The following is a 24,871-nucleotide window of genomic DNA, read 5'->3' on the forward strand; positions in this document are numbered from 1 at the left end:
TGTTGTAGGCCTTTAAAACCAGCTGTAATCATTGGATTCCCTGAGACATGAAGTAATGGACAATGGATTGGTTTCGGACTATCTCCTGACTGCTGAAGGAGGTGTACATGTGATTGTTATTTATATACCCTCCTTCTAGGATTTATGGACATGTATACTCATATTGTTTGTTATATCATTATGTTGATTCATGTTGTTTGGTACATCAGTACTAGCCTGAGTCATACTACTGTGTGCTTGTATAACATCTCCCATGATGATGGATTTTATGTATATCTGTTTCAATTTCAGCCCAAAGGAAACCTAACAGTATCTGGTTTGACTCCCCATTTCCCTTTGATATTTTCATCTTCCTTCCTGAGAAGTCAGGGAGGGTGTGATTACTTCCTATTGGGTGTTTTCACCTCTCTTCCTCAGAAGTCAGGGATGGCGTGACCACCTGTGTTCTAAAAAAAAAAAAAAAAAAAAAAAAATTGGGTGAAGCTTATAGGCATTACCAATGGTTATAGTTTGGAAGAGAGAAGAAAAGGTATGTGATTGTAACCCTAGGGAATATTAATATTTATGGAGCAAAAGAGAGGAATATTTAAGAGAATAAGGTGTTAGGACAGTTAAAGTCAGGAGAACCAGGGAATGAGGAAAGACTTCCAAGAAGGACAGAATCATATGTAGCAAACATGCAGAGAGAAAATGAGTATAGAAAAGAGTATTTGCCAAGAAATAGCGTACAATATTTGCTATAACATACCTACAAAAGTAAAAGTAAGTATACAGAGAATTTAGTAGAGAAAAAGATCATTTGGACTTCTTCAGTGGATGAAATGGTTACCATCACTAAACTTTATGACAATTAAAAATAATCTATCAATGAATACAATTTTGCACAATTTTGTTGTTTCAAACTCTGAGGATTAAACAAGCTTCTTCAATGCTAACAAATGAATAAAGTCACAATTTGCCTCCATTTTACATTTTTTTTACTTTTTTTTTGATTTACATTTACCAAGTAATTTAAATTTCCAAGTGATTTTTTAATTACTGTGTAATTAAAATTAATCCCCATTTGATTTTTTTAAAATAACCTTTCCCCAATTTTCTGAATTACATACAAAAACTATGTTTAACATTCTTTATTAAAAAAAAAAAAAAATTGAGTCCCTGTTGGAATACTCGAAGGTCACCTGACCGTGGCTGATGGAGGTCCAACCCAGAATGGATCTACACTTGTGAGGGGATGATACAAGGAGACTGAGAGGCAGTTGCTGTTCTCTGAACTCTCTCCTGAGAGGCCGTTGCACTGTCTGACATCTCTCCTCTTCCCTCTGCCTCCAATTTATCTCATTCCCAGTCCACAACATCTGTGTCAGCAAAGGCTGCCTTGCAACTCCTTTAGAGTTGATCCACAGCTGTGGAGGCTCTCAGAGAATTGACCTGTCCCTTAACAAGCCCCAAATTTTCTCTCTTCTTTCTTTACCCATTTCTTGAGAGAGTAAATACTTTGATATAAGTTACTCAATCATGCAAATCACATTCCATATTATTTATGAAAAAAGACACAGAACAAAAGGGAAAATAACATGAAACAATACAGAAAATGAAAACTAATGTGCTTTGATTTGTTTTTGTCTTTTACTTCATCTGAAGCTTAATAGATTCTGCTTCAGTATTTACTCTCTGTGTGCCTCTTCTTCAAATGTGTTTCTTGTTAACAATATATTGGAGAATTCTGGTTTTTAATCCATTCTACAATCCACTTCTAGTATAATGGTAAATTTTTCTGATTGACTTTCACAGTAATTATTACTGTGTATTTCCCTTCTTTCTACTCTCTCTCTCTCTCTCTCTCTCTCTCTCTCTCTCTCTCTGTCTCTCTCTCTCTGTCTCTGTCTCTGTCTCTGTCTCTCTCTCTCTCTCTCTGTCTCTCTCTCTCTCTCTCTCTCTCTCTCTCTGTCTCTCATTTTCTCCCCTACCCGATCCTGTCCCTCCTTACCTTCCTTGTCCCTACTGCTCTTCTACTTCCCTTTTAGAATATGATAGATTTCTATAACCGAGTGCTCATGTTATTCCTTTTCTGAGGCAAATCTGATGAGATTAAAGTTCAAGTGATGCTTACCCACCTTCTTTTCTTTCAATATAATGTCTTTCCTGCCTCTTCATTTGAGATAATTTATTCCTTTTTAGCTCTCAGTTCCTTCTCCCAATACAATCTTCTTATAATCCCTTTTTTTTAATCTTAACCCATCAAAGTTAACTTATACTCACACCCTTTGTCTCTGTATATTCCTTCTAACTGATCTATGTAAGTTCTTAAGAGTTACAAGTATTATCTTTCCATGTAGGAATGCAAACCATTTAAGCTTATTGGATCATTTATATTTTCTCTTTCCTGTTTAGCTTATTTTATGTTTCTTTTAAGACTTGACTATGCCAATCAAATATTCTGTTTAATTCTGGTCTTTTCATCAGGAATGTTTGAAAATCCTCTATTTTATTGAATATCCATTTTCCCCTGGAAAAAAAAATGCTCAGTTTTGCTGGGTAGCTGATTCTTGAGTGTAATTCAACATCCTTCGCTTCTCAAAATATTGTATTCCAAGCTTTCTAATCTCTTAATGTAGAAAAATCTAAATCTTGTGTGATCCTGACTGTGGCTATTTGAATTTTTTTTTTCCAGATTGCTTATAGTATTTTCCCCTTGAGAGTTCTGGAATTTAGTTACAATATTTGTAGGAGTTTTCATTTTGGGATCGCTTAGAAGAGGTGATCAGTAGAATCGTTCAAACATTTTATCCTCTGGTTCCAGGTTATCAAGACAGTTTTCTTGACAATATCTTGAAATATGATGTCTAATTTTTGTTTTTTTCAATTATAGATTTCAAGTAGTACAGCAATTTTAAAATAATATCTCCTGGATTTGTTTTCCAGGTCAGTTGTTTTCCCAGAATTTAATATTTTCTTCTATGTTTTCATTCTTTTAATTTAGTTTAAGTGATTCTGGATATCTCATGGAATCATTAGTTTCCATTTGTCCTATTTTAATTTTTAGGGAATTTTTTTCTTCAGTGAGCTTTCATACCTCTTTCTCATTTGGCTAATTCCACTTTTAAAAGAATTGTTTTGTTCAGTGAATTTTTGGACATCTTTTCCCATATTCTGTGCTTCCTTTACTGAGCTATTAACTCTTTTTTCATGATTCTCTTGAATCACTCTCATTTCTTTCCCTACCTTGATTTTCTTCTACCTCTATTGATTTAAAAAAAAATTGAGTTCTTCCCAGAGCTATTTGGAAGTCTGAGACCAATTTATGTTTTTCTTTGCGGTTTCACATGTAAGCATTTTAACATTGTTGTCCTCTTTTAAGTTTGTGTTTTGATGTCCCTGTCACCATAATAGCTTTCTAAGGTAAGATTTGCTTTCTTTGCTTTTTTGCTCATTTTCCAACCTACTTTATGATTTGATATTGAGTTCTACTCTACTCTAATCCTCTTTCTGGGGTATACAGGAATCCTGCTTTAAACTTCTTGTGGTCAAGGCCAAGGATCTGGCTTCTATTCTGTTGTACTGGGAGTGCTCTGCTTGGTAATATCTGCTGTGCTGGGATTCAGTTTGGGCACTCACCTGCTATGCTGGGGGAAGGAAGGCCTTACAACTGGTTCACTATGCTGCTGATCTGCTGTGTCAGAGCCACAAGGCATTAGTTGCCAACCTATACTAGAGTTAGTGGCCTTCCACTGCTTTATCTGGTTTGTCAGAGGCACTGGATTACACTCCCCTTTCACTTGGACTGTAAAATTGTTTGACTCTGTACATTTGTGCATTCTACTACTTCAGAATTCATTTTGTGTGATTTAAACTTATTTGGATAAGAATTTAGGAGAGTTCAGGCAAATGTCTTCCTTTTCTCTGTCTTCTTGGTTTTATCACCAATGACTTGTTTTTTCTATGTAAAACAAGCATTTTTTTATCTTTTATTTTCATTATTACTACATTAAATTATGAAACCTTATCTTTATTTCTATAAGGTATGAACTCATTTCTGATCCCATGTAATTAAAATTATTAATGACAAGAGAAAAAGAGCCCAACTTCCAAAGAGTCATTAAAAAAAAAAAAATTGGCCAGATTCTCCTCTATTGATTATTTTTTTTTAATAATGGAAAAGGTCCAAGTATTTTTAGATACTAGAGAAATTGTAACAAAAATGACAAGATTTAAGTTGAGACTTTAAAAATTTTTAGCTACTGATATTTCATTATCTAGAAAACAGAATTTTTATGTTTTTAACACATACACACATACACACAAACAAAAAAAAAACAACCAACAAAAAAACAAAACAAAACAAATAAAAAAAAAATACGGTAACTATTATTTCATAAACTTTACCAAAAAGCTGAAAACTCATACCTAGTTTATTACAGTTGTTGCTACATTTCAGTAAATGTGTTACATAATAGCATTCAATGCATTAGGAAGCTCATATGAACTGCAGTATGAAAGATGGTTTGGAGATAGGAGACTAAAGATAATTAGAAAGCTAAAGTTGTACTCCAGGTGAGAAATGATGAAAATCTGAACCACAGTGTTCGGAATGGAACTTGGGAGGAAGTACAGAATGTCACCCACAGGTATATTTTTACATAATTACACAATGCACTAGAGATATTGTAACATAATTAGACCAGTTACTAGTTTTCTCGATTACCATAAATATTTTGATTCAATGAATGTTTCCTTGTTATTTATGACTCCTCAGAATCCCTTCTCCACAATTAAAAATATATTCTAATAAACTATGCCAGGAAAAATGGTTTGATAGCTAAGCTTTTTCAGTGACACACCTTTGACATTACTTTTGAAGAAGATCTTATTTAATTCTTTTACTTCAGTGGAGCAAATGTGCACTGGCAGATCCTGTTTTGTTCTTTCCTTCAGGTAAGTCAGCTGTCTTATAATGAAAAAAGGTGATGAACTCGGGATAGGAAAGTTTCCATCCTAATCTATCCTCTTGGCCCCATATACAATACACAATAAAAGAAGATATTCTTGGGATTTCAACTTATATCACCTTGTTATCTTTAGCTTTAGAGATGGAGTTTTAAAATGAGCAATCAGACCTACTTTAATGAGTTTTAAATTCAATACCATGAATGTACACACATACACACACACATATGCATACACACACACATTCATATCCCCTTTTCTGGAGAACAACACACACCATGTGAGCTAAGTAGGTCATCTTACTTAAATCCTTACAAAATCAGGTCTCTGATTTTGGTTTGGTGGGATAGGAGTGGGAGAGAATGAGGAAGCAGTGAGCAAACATTTTACCACTTGAATTACTCTCTGAGTGTCAGTATTGCTAATTTATCCACATAAAGTACATAATTATCATGGAACTTAATCATATTTTAGTATTTATCAAGGCAAAAAGTAGAAATGAAAAAACATATTCCTGAATAATAGTTCATATGGAAGTATAATTTTCTAGTGTCATCTGTCCCTGTGTGCGGCTGCAAGAGAAATGTATTTTCTTCTGAAGTGTGCAATGGTTGGAAAACATTTTATCTAACAGTTTCTATTTTAGATTTTATTTCCTAAGGCATTGATCTTCCCTTAGATTTTTTTTTTTTTTGAAGCTTATATCCTTTTTTTGAGAATGAAAACAAATAAATAAACAAATAATCAAATACCAAGTTCTAAAAGTGATGGGAGAATATAGTGCCTGATTCTCCTTAGTATTAGCAGAAACAGGAAACAATTTCCTAGTAGGAAAAATGCATTGTTATGGTTTTCCAACATTTCAGCCCCTAAATATCTAATTAGCATGAGTATTTGATTTGATTTGGAGGTGGTTGAGAAATGATGAATTTTACTGTCATGATTGGAAAATGTGAAATTCACCTCTTAAATTACAAAAAAAAGAACAGAAACACTAAGGAAGTGGTAATAACTGGCTTTTATATGTGGTTTTAACCTTTCTTTCCCTTTTCTTTTGAAATTGGGTCTTCCAGTCTTGTCCAACCTGGTAGTGCAGTGGCAATTCACAGGTTCAAATCCTAGTATTTATCAGCATGGAAAATTTACAGATGAAAAAACTGATGCTTAGAAAGTTTACAGAATTTAGCTCAAGTTCATCTCTATATATCTCTATATACAGGATATATTGAAAATATTAAACAGAGGGAAGGTTGCTATAGAATCTAGAGAACCCTCAGAAAGGGTTTCTTATAGTTGGAATTTAAAGTAAATCAGGAAAGCTAAGAAATGAAGAAAGAGCATTTCAGTCACTGGAAATAGCTAGTGAAAATTCCAGGAGTTAGAAGATAGATTATCTTGTTTGAAAAACAACAAGAAGGCTACTTTTACTTGATCTCAGAATATGCTGTATGATATAAAGTGTAGGAAGAATGGAAAGTTGATGGGGGAAGGGGAGAAGTTATAAAGGACTTTAAATACCAAAAAGATAATTTTATATTTGACCATGGAGGTGATAAGGAGCCACTAGAGTTTAATGAATGCATGACCAACCTGAATTTTTGACTGAATTTAACAACTAAATGAAGGTTGGATAGGAGGGGGAAAAAGTCTTGTGACAGCGAGACCAACTAGAATACTCAACTTTGAGGTGATGAAAGATTACTCTACAATAGTAGCAATGTATCAATAGTCCTTGAAAACTGATTAGATGTGGCTAATGAGAGTAAGAACTGAGGTCAGTTTAGATTGTGAGACTGAATGGTTAGGAAAAAAAAATGATAGTAGTGTCAAAATTAAAATGGAAATCTTGAAAGGGAGAGAGTTTTGAGGAAAAGACAATGACAAAGATGAATGAGTTCAGTTTTGAACATTTTGAGTTTAATACATTAATAGGACTTCTATCTGAGATGTCTAATAGGAAATTGGAAATGTGAGATTAAAGGTTAGGAAAGAAGCTAGAGCTGGATAAGTAGATTTAAGAATCATAAGCATATTACTTGCATAAAATAGAGAAACAGAACCAATGAATTGGGCTTGCAACTAAAAAATCTAGAAAATGAACAAAATTTAAAAATCCCAATCAAATACCAAACTTGAAGTTCTAAAAATAAAAGGAGAGATCAATAAAATTGAAACTAAAAAATGAATTAATAAATAAAACTAAGAGTTGGTTTTATGAAAAAAAAAAAAAAACAAAATGGATAAACCTTTAGTTAATTTGATTAGAAAAAAAGAAAGAGGAAAATAAAATTATTAGTCTAAAAAATAAAAAGGAAGAATGATCCACCAATGAAGAGGAAATTAGAGCAATTATTAGGAGTTATTTTGCCTAACTTTATGCCAATAAATTTGACAAACTAAGTAAAATGGAGGAAAACCTACAAAAATATAGATTGCCTTGATTAACAGAAAGAGGAAATTAATTACTTAAATATTCTCATTTTAGAAAAAGAAATAGAAGAAGCTATTAATCAACTCCCTAAGAAAAAATCCCCAGGATCAGATGGATTTACATGTGAATTCTACCAAACATTTAAAGAAAAATTAACTCCACTACCATATAAACTATTTGAAAAAATAGAGAAGGAATGACTCCTACCAAATACCTTTTATGACACAGACATGGTACTGATACCTAAACCAGGTAGGATGAAAACAAAGAAAAAATATTATAGATCAACTTCCCTAATGAATATTGATGCAAAAATTTTAAATAAAATATTAGCAAAGAGATTAAAGAAAATCATCCCCAGGATAATACCATGACCAAGTAGGATTTAGACCAGGAATGAAGGACTGGTTCAATATTAGGAAAACTATTAGCATAATTGACTATATCAATAACTAAATTAACAAACACAATATCATTATCTCAATAGATGCGGAAAAAAACATTTGATAAAGTCTAACACCCATTTCTAATAAAAACATTAGAGAGTATAGGAATAAATAGACTTTTCTTAAAACAATCAGTAGCATCTATTTAAAACCATCAGCAAGCATGATATGCAATAAGGATAAACTGGAACCATTCCCAATAAGATTGGGGTAAAACAAGTTTGCCCACTATCACAATTATTTTCAATATTGTATTAGAAATGCTTGCTTTGGCAATAAAAGAAGAAAAAGAGATTAAAGTAATTTGAGTAGGTAATGAGGAAACCAAGTTATCACTCTTTGTAGATGATATGATGGTATACTTAGAGAACCCTAGAGAATCAACTAAAAAACTATTAGAAATAATCCACAATTTTAGCAAAGTTGCAGTATACAAAACAAATCCATATAGATCTTTAGTATTTTTATACATCACTAATGAAATCCAAAAGCAAGAGATACAAAGATAATTTCCATTTAAAATAATCATTAACACTATAAACTATATGAGCAAAACTACAAAACACTTTTCACGCAAATAAAGTCAGATTTAAGCAATGGAAAATTATCAAGTGCTCTTGGATAGGACGAGCAAATACAATAAAGATGGCAATACTCCCTAAACTAATTTATTTATTTAGTGCCATGCCAATCAAACTTCCAAGAAACGATTTTACTGAACTAGGAAAAAAAATTCATCTGGAAGAACAAAAGGTCAAGAATTTCAAAGGAATCAATGAAGAGCAAAGCAAATGAAGGTAACCTAGCTATACCAGATCTAAAACTATATTATAAAGCAATGGTCATCAAAATCATTTGGTACTGGCTAAGAAATAGAGAATTTGAACAGAAATTAGGTTCACAGAAAAAAAATAGTCAATGACTATAGCAATCAAGTATTTGACAAACCTAAAGATCCCAGCTTTTGGGATAAGAATTCACTACTTGAGAAAAACTGCTTGGAAAATTGGAAATTAGTATGCAGAAAGCAGGCATAGACCCACACCTAACACTGTATATCAAGAATAGGTCGAAATGGGTTCATGAAAGAAAAGGACTAAGAAAAAGCTTGGAAATTTGGAAATTAAGAGATCACATTCCTCTGGGAAGAACAGTTTCTGTTTTATGATGTAGTCAGCAGCCAGACTGTAAAGAGTTAACACTGTCTTTCTAAGAACACTGGAGGTATTTTCTCATTTTACACACACACATATACTTTCTTTTTCTTTTCTGAGAACATAGAAGTCTTAGTTATCAAAAACATCATTTTGGTGATATTACCTATATATATTTTCTGTAATTATTTAATAATAGAACTGTTATTATAGTATATAATAATGGAACTATTAATACAGAAAAATGAGCTTCTAAAATAGATCATTTCACTAGATGATGAGAGCCATGTTATTATGATATATATACATAATGTATACATACATGTAATATCATGACAGTAATTTTCTATTATTGCTAAACATAATTATTTATAACATATAGTAATCTCGCATTGTAAATGAATCATGGATTCTTAAATTTCTGTGTGTCATAGACTCTTTGGAAGTCTGATGAAAAATTTGGAATGATATTTTATTTTTATTCCTCAGAATAATATTTTAAATGAATAAAATGCATGTAAGAATAAAAGAAATAAAATTATACTGAAGTATAGTTTGTTTTCATCATATCATCATCATTGTCAACTTTCAAATGAAGTTCAGGGATCCCAGAGTCAAGAATTCCTGCTTAAAAATATTTTTAATGTCTACAAAACAAATAACTAAGGAGTCTACAAGTCATGTCCATTGTATATGTAGGTTGACCTTATGAGCTGATGCAGTGCTTTAGATTAAGATCCTGAACCAACTTGTATTTTTGTCAGTTGACTCTCTCTATTTTTGACTTGGCCTTTCTAAAATCAGGTCACTAGCATGCAAAGTTTTTTGAAGGTCATGAGGCAATCTAATTAACTTCATTTGTAGTCTCAAACTCTACAGCTTTTATCATTTACTCAGAGTTCTTTTCTTATAATATATTTATTATAACACTTTACTTAATTTTCTCCCTTTTCAATTTTCTTTGTACTGTGTTTGTGTTCATGTTATATATTCCCCTCTCCAATAGAATGTAAGCTCCTAGAGGGCGGGGCCTATCTCCAACTTTTTTTTTTTTAATTTATCTGTGCTCAGCAAAATGTCTTGTGCTAATAATAGTAATAATAATAATAATAATAATAATAATAATAATAATAATAATAAAAAGGAAGAAAAAGATGAAGAAGAAGCTTGTTTAATTACAAATTGACCTAAAAAAGAAATATAAACAAATATTTCAATTTGCTAAAAAGATTATTTCCAAAATTATGTCTTTTTGGGAAAGACTATAGAGTGGGAGGCAAAATTGAAATTTTCTTATTTTACTATTAGTTTCCTGGGCTTTAGTCTCCTTATGTTGTGCTGAACCAGATGATACCTCATTTCCTTTCAGTTTAAAATTCTATGATACTTTCCCATATTAATGTGACTTTAAAAGAGCTACCATGCCTTTTTTGGCATAGAAACCAAGTAAATGCTATGATACTTTCTATGTGATATCTTCTGATCAAAAATGTATGTATACACACAATATATATATATATATACATATAACATTAAATTTTTATATATATATTTATAGTTCCTATATGTTAAATATGTGGTATATCTATGAAACATAAACACATATATATATACATACACACACACACACACACACACACACACACACAGACATGCATATGTATGTGTATTTCAGTTGTCATGTCCAACTCTTTGTGACCCCATGGACTATAGTTGCCAATACTATTCTTTAGTTTTCTTGGTAAGGATATTGGAGTGATTTGTCATTTCTTTCTCAAACACATGCATGTGTGTTTATAAATAGACATATATAAGTCTATGTTAGGATTACTAAGTGAGAACTGAGGTTGTCTGGATAGTTACAAGGTGAGAACTCAGGTTGACTTGGTAGAAGGAGCAAGCCCATTGGCTGAAGTGGTTCTTCCCAGAAGCCCTTGCATTATCCCATGCCCATTCTCTGAGAGGATAAAGAGGACAGCAATCCAGGAAGAGGAGAAGACTCTGAATTGCATCAGGCTTGACGGGGCTCTCTGCAGGAAGGGAAGTCACTTCTTTGGACAAGAGTTAACAGCAACTGCCTGGAGACAACGGTTCGTTACAGGAAGAAGAATCTGTCTGAGAGATTTGAGTAGACACAGCAGATCTCTTCCCAGAGAGCGATCCAGCAACTTCTGGAGACGACAGCTCGTTACATTTTGGCGCCCAACGTGGGGCAAGGACTTTTGCTTATCCTGACAAGAGGAGCTAGACCAGACCTTTGCAATTTGGCGCCCGAACAGGGACAGATACAGTCCTGATTCCAGTGGAAAAGCTTCCGATCTAGATCTCAGTCTCTCTGACCCAGAACCGTGAGTAACGAGGAAACTTTGTTAAAGATTAAGTGAGCATACTAATAGATAAATAAGGAACTTAACTTATTAAGGGCTAAACCAGGAATCTCTTATAGTGAAATGGGGCAAACACCTTCTGTTCAAGGAAAATGTTTGGAGAGCATCATCAAGGTTATGAAAAGCCAAGGATTGATTATAATTTTAGAGGAGATTACTGAACTTTTAAGAACTGTGAAGGTTATATGTCCTTCTTTTTCTCTGGAAAAAGAATTGGATCCAGATGAGTGGAAATTAGTAGGAGAGCAATTAGGTGAACACTACAATTGCCTTTGTGACATTTTGCCCTTTGGTTCCAGACCAAACTCAGTTTCCAAAGATACAATTCATACCTACAATTTAATCCAAATGGCTTTAAAAAATGTTATTCTAAAGGAAGAGATGAAGGAGCAAAATGGGGAGGTGTCAACTAAACTAGGTGAAAAGGATGAATCAGATAACAATGAAGTTAAGTACAATTCTGAGCAACAGGAGCACCTCCCATCTCCTCCCTCAATTAACCCTTCATGGGTGGAGCAAGAAGGAGGAGAGGAAGAGGCAGAAACACAAACAGAATTGCCTGTGAAGCAGCCTAAGCCTATGACAAGATTAGAAAAAGCATTGGTTAAAGCTAAGAGAGAAGGACAGGATATAAGTGATTTTATACATGCATATCCTGTGATTGAAGAGATTGACTCTGTAGGACATAAAAGGAGAAAATATGCACCTTTAGATTTGAATAAAATTAAGGATTTGAAAAAAGGTTGTACCCTTTATGGGGCTACATCAGCTTATGTTAAAATGTTACTAGATGGTTTGTCTTATGAAGTCCTAACCCCGAATGATTGGAAATCCATAGCAAGGACATGTCTGGAACCTGGAGAAAATTTATTATGGCTTTCGGAATTTCATGAATTATGTAAAATTCAAGTCAGATGCAATTTGGAAATAGGAGTTAACACACAATTCACTTTTGAGCACTTGGCTGGTGAAGGTCAATATGGAGAGAATTCAGAACAGATTAATTATACCATGACAATATATGAACAAATTGCTAAGGCTGCAATAAAAGCTTGGGGTGTCCTCCCTGGACAGAAAGATCGCGGAGAGGCTTTCACTAAAATACAGCAAGGTCCCAATGAACCTTTTGCAGATTTTGTGGGACGTTTGCAAACTGCTGTCAAAAGAACTATTGGAGAAAATTCAGCTACAGAAATAATGACCAGACATCTGGCTAAGGAAAATGCCAATGAGATTTGCAAAAGAATTATATGGGGATTAGACAAAGATGCTCCTTTAGAGGAGATCATAAGACGCTGTGCTACAGTGGGAACAAATGCTTTTTACACCCGGACAATGATGAATGTGGAAAGGCGGGGTCCCTCCTGGCAAGGGACTTCTAGAGAAACTCGGCGATGTTTTCAATGTGGAAAAGTTGGACATATAAGAGCTCAGTGTAGGTATGGAGATACAGGGAGAAGACAGGGTGAAAGAAGACCTAAAACCCCATGTCCAAAATGCAACAGAGGACTCCATTGGGCATCAGAGTGTAGAATAATTCAGGGAAATGGGATGAGGGGCCCAGGTCCAGGGCCCCAGGCAAAAAAGACTTGGGGCATGATGGCAGCTGATGTTACACCCAAAGAGCCTTTAGAAGGTCAGGACTGTGATGTAATCAACCAGCAGAAAAGCAATCACATGGCAGAAAGGGATTACCTGATAAGTGAGCCAAAAGGCAATCAGATTGCAAAAATGGATTACACTTGGGGAGAATACAGGCCTTTTAAACCAACAGGGCTGTGCCCAGTGCAAACAACTCCAATGTAATTGTCAGATGATGAGAAGATATTTAGAAAGTGGTAAATAGAAGGTAATTAGATAGGTTAAATGCCTGGGAGAGAGGGTTTGCTTGTATTTCTTCAGCAGGAGAAGGAATCAGATGGGTGCCAACCAGTCATATTCGCCTTGTCCATCAGAGAGAGACAGAAAAAGAGAAAGACCTCAAAATAAAGGAGAAGATCTAAGAAACATCTGACACTGAAAGAGCATGGATAATAAGAAGACTGTTAAAGAACTTTAAAAACCAGCAGGAATCATTGGACTTCCTCACACAAGATGAGACTAATGGACAATGGACTTATGGACATTTATAAATTTTCAATTTATGATTATGTTATATACTTCTAGCATGTGTTACATTACTATCTTACTATGTGCTTATGTAATTTATGTAATTATCTGTAATACTTCCCATATTGATGGATTTATGTTTCAAGGTCATGACTGTCCTATGTTCTAAATCAAAAGAAAGGGGGAGATGTTAGGATTACTAAGTGAGAACTGAGGTTGTCTGGATAGTTACAAGGTGAGAACTCAGGTTGACTTGGTAGAAGGAGCAAGCCCATTGGCTGAAGTGGTTCTTCCCAGAAGCCCTTGCATTATCCCACGCCCATTCTCTGGGAGGATAAAGAGGACAGCAATCCAGGAAGAGGAGAAGACTCTGAATTGCATCAGGCTTGACGGGGCTCTCTGCAGGAAGGGAAGTCACTTCTTTGGACAAGAGTTAACAGCAACTGCCTGGAGACAACGGTTCGTTACAGGAAGAAGAATCTGTCTGAGAGATTTGAGTAGACACAGCAGATCTCTTCCCAGAGAGCGATCCAGCAACTTCTGGAGACGACAGCTCGTTACATTTTGGCGCCCAACGTGGGGCAAGGACTTTTGCTTATCCTGACAAGAGGAGCTAGACCAGACCTTCGCAAGTCTATATATAATATATATACATATATGGGTGTAGAGACATATGCATGTATATATGTGTGTGAGTATGTATGTATGTGAAATAACTGGACAATTAAAATTCTTTGAAAACTTTGATGAAAACCTCATCTAAGAAGTTGGGCTGTATTGTATATGTCCTTCCTCTCTCCAAACTCTCTAAAGGGCTAGGTATCTTGAGGATACTTTAATTGATATTAAATCAGGAAGTAATTTTCTTCTCTTGTCCTTCCTCTCTGAATTCTCAATGTGTCTAATCTTATTTGAAATCATTAACATCCAATGCTACTTTTTGGGAAATTCTCTGACATATGGCTTTGCTTTTAGCACTGTTTTATATAGTACAGACTTCTTAAACAAACCTCTTAAACAGACCTCTTGTGAGATGAATGGCAGTTGTAACAGAAACACCGTAGTTAATTAAAATTATATCCATTTCAATTTCCATCAATCAAATCAATCAATCAAAGCCAATTAGGAATTCAAAACTTTTCTCCTTAAGTATAAAATTACAAAACAAACTATCACTCAGCCACCATTTCCTTTCTTGGAATACTAAGAAGTTAATTTTGTTTTATTCCTTCTTCAAACCCTTCAATAGAGTGACCTGAGTCTAAATTCAGTCTCTAACATTTACTAACTATGTGATCTTGGGCAAATCAATTAATGATCTCTGTTTGCCTCAGTTTCCTTATAAGGATATTAATAAGAGGATATAATAAATAAGATAATATAAATATGATAATATAAAAATGAGAATATTAATAAGACCTACCTTTCAGAGTTATAAGGATAGAATGAAATCCTTCTTGTAAGGCACTTTATTATTATTATTACAAATAAGTTATCATAAGAATAATAATTATTATTTATATTTTGTGGCCTACTAATTTCTGCTGTGATCCTTTTATTCTATAATAGTATCTATGCCAATTTATATCATATATTCAATCCTACATTTCTTGATAACCAATAGGGAAGCCTTTAGTAATTGTTATTTTTGTTTGGAAAATCTTTGTGTGCAAATTTCTTCTGCTAATGAAGACCAGCAATTCATTGGGAGCTTAGAAAATTGACTAGTCCATGGGCAGCAGCTTTGTATCAGAGGAAGGTCTTGATATATCCTCTTAATCCTATAGTCAATTCTTTCCCCACTGAGTCATGACACTTCTGAAGTGATTTTAGCTGTTTTAAAATGCTTCACAAAGAGGGGCAATATTTTCTGATTAAATTTCTTAAGTTAAGTTATCTGAAAATATATTTCATTATTAGTCATGAAAGTGTCATACATACTGTCTATGGGTAATAAGTTAGAACCTGGAGATTCTTTGACATAAATCAAATTTCTGTCACATTCTTCAATAATAGAAACAAAGGTGATGAAGACAGAAGTAATGAAGACTAAACCCTCAGCTATAGTACAAATCAAAGCTACAGTAAATCTACAGTACTTATAAGTGATACACTGATAGCTAATTAATTTTTGAGAAAAAATGATCTTTTAAAGGATTAAGGGATAATATGTTCTTTGGATTGATTATAAAATGAGCTGACAAATTTAGAGAAAGCCAAGAGGGTCAAGCTTTCAATAAACTTTACTCATTTTCCCATTAAAAAATATAATATATATGCATGTATATATACATATATATATGTAAAATATGATACATTGTTTTGCAATTATATTTTTGGCAATTAAAACAATCTTAGGAAATTATCTATTTTAATATATTAATTTATCCCCTTACTTTTCTTGTTTTTTTTTCCCCTTACAACATGCTTAGGAAACCATGAAAATTCATATTTAAGATGATACATAATAAATCTTCCTTACCTTTTTAATCCTAAAAAAATAAAAAGAAAACATGAAATTATGTCACTTGATACAGAGATCTAGTGATAAAAAACTAAATCAAATTTCTCCTAATCTAAATTGTTGTGACAAGTTATTACCATTATTACTAGCATGGTGAATATAATACAACATACCCTTTTCCTTAGATTGCAAGTGAGAGTGAGGTTCCTTGAGAAGGAGTTTGCAAAAGCTGTGTAGAAATCCAGAACTTTAAGCAAGGCTTCCCGCTTTATGATGTGTAAGTCACAATATGTCAGTGCCCGGACATTGGCACAAGCATGGGCTAGGGTGGTTTCCTTCCAGAAGATATCTCCAAACACATCACCTTTCCCTGAAGAATAGGACAAAGGATTTTATTACTTATTAAAGTAACCCATGTCTGCTTCTATCTGCGTTCCAATCTTCATCCATTAGTCATTCTTTAATATCTTACTTTCCTTTTTTTAAAATTAAAGCTTTTTATTTTCAAAACATATTCATTGACCCTTGCAAAACCTTGTGTTCCTAATTTTCCCCTTTTTCCCCCAATTCCGTCCCCTAGATGGCAAGTCATCCAATATATGTTAAACATGTTAAGATATATGTTAAATCCAATAATATCTTACTTTTGAAGAAAATTTAGAAATAGCTGTAATATTTATACACACGTCTTTAGATTATTTAAACATAAAACCAAAAGAACCATTAATCTTTGACACACACACACAAAAAAAAAGTACACCAGGAAAATCTTTTAGAGTATAAACAAGAGTTTTCAATAAGAATTTATTTATCAGGGTGAGGAGGGATATTTAACAAATTTTCTATTCTACTGAGAATCACAGGTTCAGATCCCCAAATGAAAAAGGCATTATTCTAGGTATTGAAAATTGCAAAGACAGAATAAAAAGCAAAACAAAAACAAAAAACAGAGAAGTACCATAGTACTGCTAAAACTTTAAATTGATTAGTAGATAAATTCTATCCTAAACTCTGGTGGCAATCATAATGAGAACAGCTGTACAGCTTGATTAAGAAAAACAATATATTAATGATTATAATTGTACGTAATTAAATCAGATAGAGTCAACATTTTGTTGTTGTTCAGTTGTGCCCAACTCTTTATGACCCCATTTGGGGTTTTCTTGGCAAAGATACTGGAATAGTTTGCCATTTCCTTATCCACTTCATTTTACAGATGAGAAAATTGAGTCAAACAGTTGAATGATTTCTCCAGTCACATAGCTAGTAAGTCTCTGAGGTAGATTGGCAGTGACCTTAGTGAAGTGTAAAATCATTTCTGGCTATTGACAAAACTTGGAACAGCTAACACATGAATTGAATAATAAGAGCTAGGACATTTGCTTATTTGGAACTAGATATTATTATTCACAGCATCCCAACTGTGGATGATTCAAAATAAAATAGAAAAACACTTGTGGGTGTAAATAGCTTCCAGTAAATTACCAGTCATGAAGTGAATCTAGGAGGTGGTATAAAAGCAGTGGCTTTTTTTACATGACCAAAAAAGAAGGCAGGCCATTCATGAACTGAGAATGAAGGTCAATAGTTTCTATGATGAACATTTTTTCATCACTTACTAGAAATCATAGTGAAGGCCATGAATGATGTGTTAGATAGGTTATCTGGGAGCAAATAGGCATAGATATACACTGATAAAGAGTGCAGAGAATGGCAAGATATGGAGGGGCTGTGGTTATCAATGGAGGAAACACAATGAGAAAATAATAGAATCATATATTTATAATTAAAAAGATTTTAGAGCATATAGTCCAACCACCTCATTTTAAAAGTGAGAACCTGGAGCCTGGGAAGATCACATAGGTAATGTCGAATTTTGACCAAGATTGTCTGACTAGAAAATCGAGCAGTTGTTCCCAGTTTCAAATCAATAATCAAGTCAAATAACATTTATTAAGTGCTATGTATATATGTATAGATATGCATATATATGTATGCATATATGTGCATATCTATATAAAAATAGTTGTAGCTATAGAATAAATAATACTAGTGTCTTAAAGCATATGTTAAGGATCCCTAAAGAAAATTGTCTCTTCATTTACAGAATCTTGCTACAAATCTTAAAATCACTTTCGTTTTATTATCCTTAAAGGTTAACTCATTATCACTCATTGTCACCCAGTGGAAATACATTTGTCCAGAAGATGAAATTTCTTTTTCACTCTAGGAAAAGTTCTTTCACATATACCCCCAGTATCTTATCTTTTCATTGAACATGGAATTCTGAAGACTATGATGGAGAAATGTTTATTATTAGGATACTTTTAAATAGGCATTCAGTTTCATGTAGTAGGACTGCTTTTTGAGGACTAGCCAAGCTAAATTTGGAAAGCTCATAACCTGAAGGTTGATCAGCGGGAAAGAATATTTTTTTTTTTTTTTCAGTCCAGCAACATTCATTATATGGTCTACTAAATAGTGGAAAAGTTTGTGATTTGCATCAATAGAGGCTATAACCTCACTGATGAAATCATGATCCTTGAAGAATTTTGTAATATAAAAATAACTTTCCAAAATTTTCCTTTTCTCAAATACTGTTTTGTGTGTCTGTGTATGTATGCTTTCTCAGAATTATGTAGAATAAAATTAAAGTTTTAGTATCCAAAATGCCATTAATAATAGCTAGCATTTATATAGGGCTTTAAGATTTGCAATGTGTTTTACAAATATTATGTTATTTGATCCTAACAATAATCCATAAAGGTAGGTGCTATAATCAAAACAATTCTGAAATACCACTTCACACTTATTCAATTGGCTGAAATGACAGGAGAAAATGATGAAGATTGGAGGGGATTGAGAAATTTGGAATACTAATGCATTTTTGGTGGTGGTATGAATCCTATGGTGGTGGTATGAATTCTAGAGAGCAATTTATAACTATGCCCAAAGCATTATAAAACTTTGTATACCTCCAGCAGTGTCACTATTAGATCTGTATCCCATAGAAATCATAAAAAAAAAAAAAAAAGGAGAAAAGATTCACATGTGCAAAAATGTGTGTTGAGGCAAGAAATTGCAGAAATTGCAAATGGATGGATGCTTATCAATTGGGGAATGACTGAATAAGTTATGGTATATGAATGTAATGGAGTATTATAGTTCTATAAGAAATGATGAGCAGGCTGACTTCACAAAAGCCTGAAAAGCCTTACATAAAGTGATGCTAAATGAGGTAAGCAGAACCAAGAGAACATTGTACATAGTAATAACAAGATTATGGTATGAAGTCCAATTGTGATGGACTTCATTCTTTTTCAACAATAAAGTGATTCAAGGAAATTCCAGTATAATTGGAGTGGAAAATTTCATCTGCATCCAGAAAAAGAATTATGGAGATTGAATGCAGATCAAACATTTTGCAAATTTAACTTTTTAATGATTTTTTTTTTCTTTCTCATGTTTTTTTTTTTTTTTCTTTTTGTCTTGATTTTTCATTCACAAAATGACTAATATGGAAATAGGTTTAAAATGATTGTACATGTATAACCTATATCAAACTGCTGTCTTGGGGAGAGGGGAAATAAAGAAGGGAGGGAGAAAAAAATTAGAACACAAAATCTCACCAAATTGAATATTGATACAGCCTTGGAGTCAGGAGGATCTGAGTTCAAATATGACCTCAGACAATTAACACTTCCAAGTCACTTAACCCCAATTGCTTCATAAAAAATGTAATTAAAAATTGAATGTTGAAAACAATTTTTACCTATAGTTGGAAAAATAAAACACTATTGAATCAGAAAAAAAAAAAAGGTAAGTGCTATTATTATCCTCATTTTTCAAACGAAGAAATTAAAGCAGACAGAGATGTGTAAAAGGTCCCACAAGCTAGTAAGATTGGATTTGAATGCTTATCCTTTTAATCCCAGGCCTAGCATTCTATCCATTGTGTCACCAATTTCTGCAACAGTATTAAACAAGCAATAGTACTAAACAAAATAAACACTAAAATTCAGTTCTCCTGTAAAATTGAGGAACTATTTTTAAACAACATAATTTCCTTTGATAATTTCAATAAAATTTTCATAGTGATAGTTTTTCCTTTTCTTTTGTATGTATTTTTTATCTTTCGAATTTTTCTATAGCAAAGATTAAAGGAATGAGTAATTCATTTTTAATTCAGTTTTTGATACTATATAAATTCAAATATTTGAATCTATGATAGAATTAGTGATTCTTTATTTTTATGTTGTATTGAATCAAAATTTTTATCTGAGAATCTGAAATTATTATAATTTAAAAAACAAGACTTCTCTTTTGGTAGCAACATTTAATGGATATTGAGCTGGCCTCAGTCATTACCCCCACTCTGCCCCACCTCCCACCCATTTGCATTTCTGGCACTCCAGGATTTTCTTTACAATGTTCCCAGAAACGTCTTCATTCTAAAAGATCACTGACTCATTGGAAGTACTCTTTGTTCCTCTATATATGATTGGCTTGTTCTTCAGGGTTCTTCATTTCAACATCAGCCATGTCTTCATTTTATCCAGTGTACACTTCTCACTTTCTCAAACATTCTCCTTATTGCTCTCAAATGCACTTGAGGTTTTTTTGACCTCTTTCCCCTTTGGGCTTCCTTTTGTGTATTGTCTTTATCCCATTAGAATATAAGTTCTTTAAGAGCAGGGGTTGTCTTTCCTTCTCGGTATATTTATATTCTTGATATTCAGTCCAGTGCCTGGCATATAGTAATCACTTAAATAAGTGCATGCTAACTTGACTTAAGGAAAACTTGTATTTAAGTTTCATTTTTGAATCCTACTATATTTGTGACTAGGAACAGGTAGGTCACTTAATCTCTCAGTGCCCTAGACAGCTTTCTACAAATGTGAAGTTTCAGAGTGGTTGCTGATCTACATTGTTGAGAAAATGTCCTCAAAACAGTCTTCTGATATATACATGAAATCACAAATTAGAAGGTGTGGTATGAGGGAAAAGTTTTGTTTACTAGATTAATGTGTTTAATTTTAATGATGATCTTAAAAAAATCTTTTTTGATGAAGATCTTGAAAATTTAATGAAGAGCTTGAAAAGGAAAGCATTAATATAGACTTGTGGTTAAATCTAGTGCTATGTATTCCAAGGTTCTCTTCTTTCCTTCCCTTCCTTATCTCCACTGTATAGTTCACTAGTTATTAGCAAATACTATCTCAAAACTTAATAGAAATTAACTTATCTTCATGCATAAAACCCATTTTTAAAAGTAGAGAAACCAGATAACCAATTCTAATCAACCACTCAGTCACTCCCACTTATCCCTAATATGTTTATCAGATAAGAAGACTTCCATTAAAAAAAGTAGAAATAAGGTATAAATAGGATTGAGATAACTCTCTGAGCTCAATCAATCCAAGACTTGTGAGTTTGGTATGAAATAGCAAACCAATTCAGAAACCAAGAAAAAAAATAAGATCATCTGCCAGCATAAAGGAAAGCCATCACAGCCAAGTTTCCAGTTTATTCAATGTATTTTTGTGATACTGAGTTGTTTAAAAATTTTATTTTTCATCTTGATAATTTGAGTATTACATATTTTTATAAATGTTCATCTTTTTCCTTTGAATTTTCATTTTGCTGGTATAAGTTGTGTATAGTAGTTACTAACAATAATCTTTATTTTATCTCTACTGTGTATTCTTCTTGTTCATTTTTATTTGAGTAATTTGCCCTTTATTTTTCACCCTGCCCTTTCTTTTTCAACCAGGGTAATAAGGCTGAAAAATTGTTACTTTTTAATTTAAAATCAGCTTTGAAGTTTATTTTTTCCTCCCATAATTAGTAAAAATTTCTTCTTTTGTTCTTGTCTGAGTTGTTTATTTACTTTTTAGTTTTTATATTTCATATTCAATTCATTGATTCTCTCTATACAGTTGTTTATGATTCAGTTGTTAATGATTCTCTTTCTTTGTCATTATTAATAAGTTTTTAGAGATAATATTTTTCTTCCCTACTATGAATTAGCTCCATCCCACTAATTTTAGCCTATTGTCTCATTATTGTCACTTCTTATAATATATTCATTTTTCCTATTCTTTGCTTTTTGATCTGTTAAGTATACAGCATGATGTTACTCAGAATCCCTTTATTCACAATCTTTTACTCATTTCCTTTCCTAATTATTTTTCCTGTGTTATGGTCTGTAAAAGATGTATTTATTATCTCTGTCTTTGGATGCTAATTCATTAATTTTAATGCCTAGCATATGGTCAATTTGTAAAAGTACAAAAGACATGTATGCTTTAGTATTTACATTAAAAAAGATGTGTTTTCAATTACATTTTCTGACAATCTCTATTACTATATGTTTATCCTTTGAATTTATTCAGCTTATTATTTTGAGTTTATTTATGCAATAATTAAGAATATTAAAGACTGATGTTTTATTAGCAATATTTTATTTGAAAATTAGCTTATATTCTCTAAGAATATAGAAACTTTGGCATTTGGTCCATAGATTTAATAATTACATGTTTTCTTCATTGATCATAGTGCTTTTAAAAAATGTTATATAATTTCCTTGATTCATTATCTCAATTTTTGTTGGTTTTTTTTTTTTTGACCTGTGATTTTCTTAACATAGGCATATAAATGTTTATTTTTTATTTTATCACACATTATGATTTTATCATTGCCTGAAAAATACATTTTGTTCCAGCTTATCATTTTCCCTCTTTAAATAACTATTTGTTTTAAATGTATATTTTGTGTGCAATTACAATTACTCTTTTTTTTTTTTTTAATCTGGGGGCATTTTATCAATTTATATGTAGGGTTATAATTGACTTCTTTATGTTTTCTCCCATTGATTTGTTTTATATTATTCCTTTCTCCTTTAAGATAGCTCTTAATTATTATAGTTCATTTGGTATAACTAAGATGATCTATGTCTTCTCCCACTATCCCTATATCCTACTTAGCACACACATAATTTCTGTTTATATTGCTAAAATCTATGCTCAAATTCCTTGAGTTTATTCTTGTTGTGATACTCTAAATTTTAATCTTCTATTCATAGATCTTATTACTTAAATATTCTTTCTTTCTTCACTCTGTGAGCCTTGTCTGAAATAGAGTTTCTGGGAGGTGAGAACTTTGTTCTTTCTTTGGTTGGACCATATCTTTTCTCTAAGTAAATATTTATATATATCAAGAAACAAATATGCAAACGTTTACCTTTATTTTGTTCTTGCTTTTGTCTTTTTTTCCCATTTTTTTTCTCTGCTCCTCTCACAAGATAACTCTAATCAAATCCTTGGAATATTACATATTCCCTATGAAGGAATTGTTAGCTAATGAATGTAGAAAATTTTATTTGTGGCTTTCCATATGTTGATAAACATATTAAGATACTTTAAATTCTTGGACTCAAATTGTAGCATGTCTGAGCCTATTTCTCTCATATCATTTGGCAATACTAATATAAATCCTTTGAAAATAGTCTATTTTTTTTTTTTACCTTTACATGTTCAGTGATTAGGACAGTGCCTGACACACAGCAAGTGCGCAAATAAAGTTTAGTGAGTTGAATTGAATAAATTATATGTGAGATATGAGAGGAAGAGATGACATGTGATTCAAATTTTAGATGAGTAAGAATTCAATTTTCAGAAAGTGAGTAAATGTGGGTAAATATTAATACAATTTCCAGCAATGTTAGACTCATTTGACACCACATCTATCAATTTAAATATATTGATAGGTGAACAGTCAATAATAATTAATAAAAAAGAACATAATTATTCAATGAGAATAATTTCCATCACTTTCAATGTTAAAGTTATAAACTACAAAAGTATTTTCATCACTATAATAGTATATTTAAGTATGCAAAGTATGATTTGAAACTAGAGGACTATCCATGATAGAACAAATAGGAATGTAGGGATTTCTTTGGTTGTTGTTCAGTCACTTTTCAGTTGTGTTTGACTCTTTGTTGTTTTTAAAAATTATTTACTATTTTATTTCCCTGGATCATATGTAAAAACAATTTTTAATATTCATTTTTAGATTTTTGAGTTCCAAATTCTCTTCTACCTTCCCCCATTGAGAAGGCAAGCAATTGATATAGGTTATACATGTATAGTGATGCAAAATGTATTCCTGCATTAGATATATTGTAAAAGAAAATACACATCTGACTCTTTGTGACCCCAATTGAGATCTTCTTGGCAAATATCCAGCTCATTTCATAGTTGAGCAACAGAGGCAAACAAGATTAAATGACTTGCCTGCCATCATACAATTGGTGTTGATGATTCTGGTTCCAAGACTGGCACTCTATCTACTGTGCCACCTAGCTATCCAAGCAAATATAACTGATTTCCCCCTGGTTAATACGGCATAGAAGGTTATTTTGCCAGTATATAGTGATCTTAGGGACTTGGGGGTGTTTGCTGGATGTAGTTATGGATCTGGCTAACAAAAAAAAAAAAAGATGAAAAATGTATTGGGAAGTCTAAGAAATGTGTCTGTCTTGGGGGAAACATATTGAAAACAGTCCCTTTGAGAAAGAAGAAATATCAGCAACTAAAGATAGCTCAAACAATATAGTTCAACAAAAAAGAAATCTAGGGGCAGATAACAGGAGCACTTCTAAGCAGTAGCAGCAAGCAGCAACTTTGGGACAGAGAGAAGAGCAACCACAAAAGTTTCCCAAGCTAGTTGCAGGGAAACTAACATGTTCTCAGTAGGAAGACAACTGTAGGAGCTAATCCAGGACTGTGTTTAAGCATGGAAATACATAAGAAATGGTCACTCTTTGTATATATTTGGAAACATCACAGAAAAGGTTCAAAAAATTAAAGCTGGACAAAACTAATAGGAATTCTTAGAAGAATTAAATCAAGAGATTTAAAGGACCAAAA

The 24,871-nt window shown here is 32.6% G+C and overlaps 1 protein-coding gene across 1 annotated transcript in view; it reads right to left on the reverse strand.

Annotated features, from left to right (window-relative positions):
• Positions 1-24,871, reverse strand: part of KCNH5 (potassium voltage-gated channel subfamily H member 5) — a 472,518-nt gene that overhangs the window by 69,270 nt on the left and 378,377 nt on the right. The window contains exon 10 of the mRNA XM_074290315.1: positions 16,112-16,308. Coding sequence (XP_074146416.1) covers positions 16,112-16,308 — 197 coding nt within the window. The remainder of the gene's footprint in view (positions 1-16,111; positions 16,309-24,871) is intronic.

Source organism: Sminthopsis crassicaudata, chromosome 2 (assembly GCF_048593235.1).
Source record: "Sminthopsis crassicaudata isolate SCR6 chromosome 2, ASM4859323v1, whole genome shotgun sequence".
NCBI classification, from domain to species: Eukaryota; Metazoa; Chordata; class Mammalia; order Dasyuromorphia; family Dasyuridae; genus Sminthopsis; species Sminthopsis crassicaudata.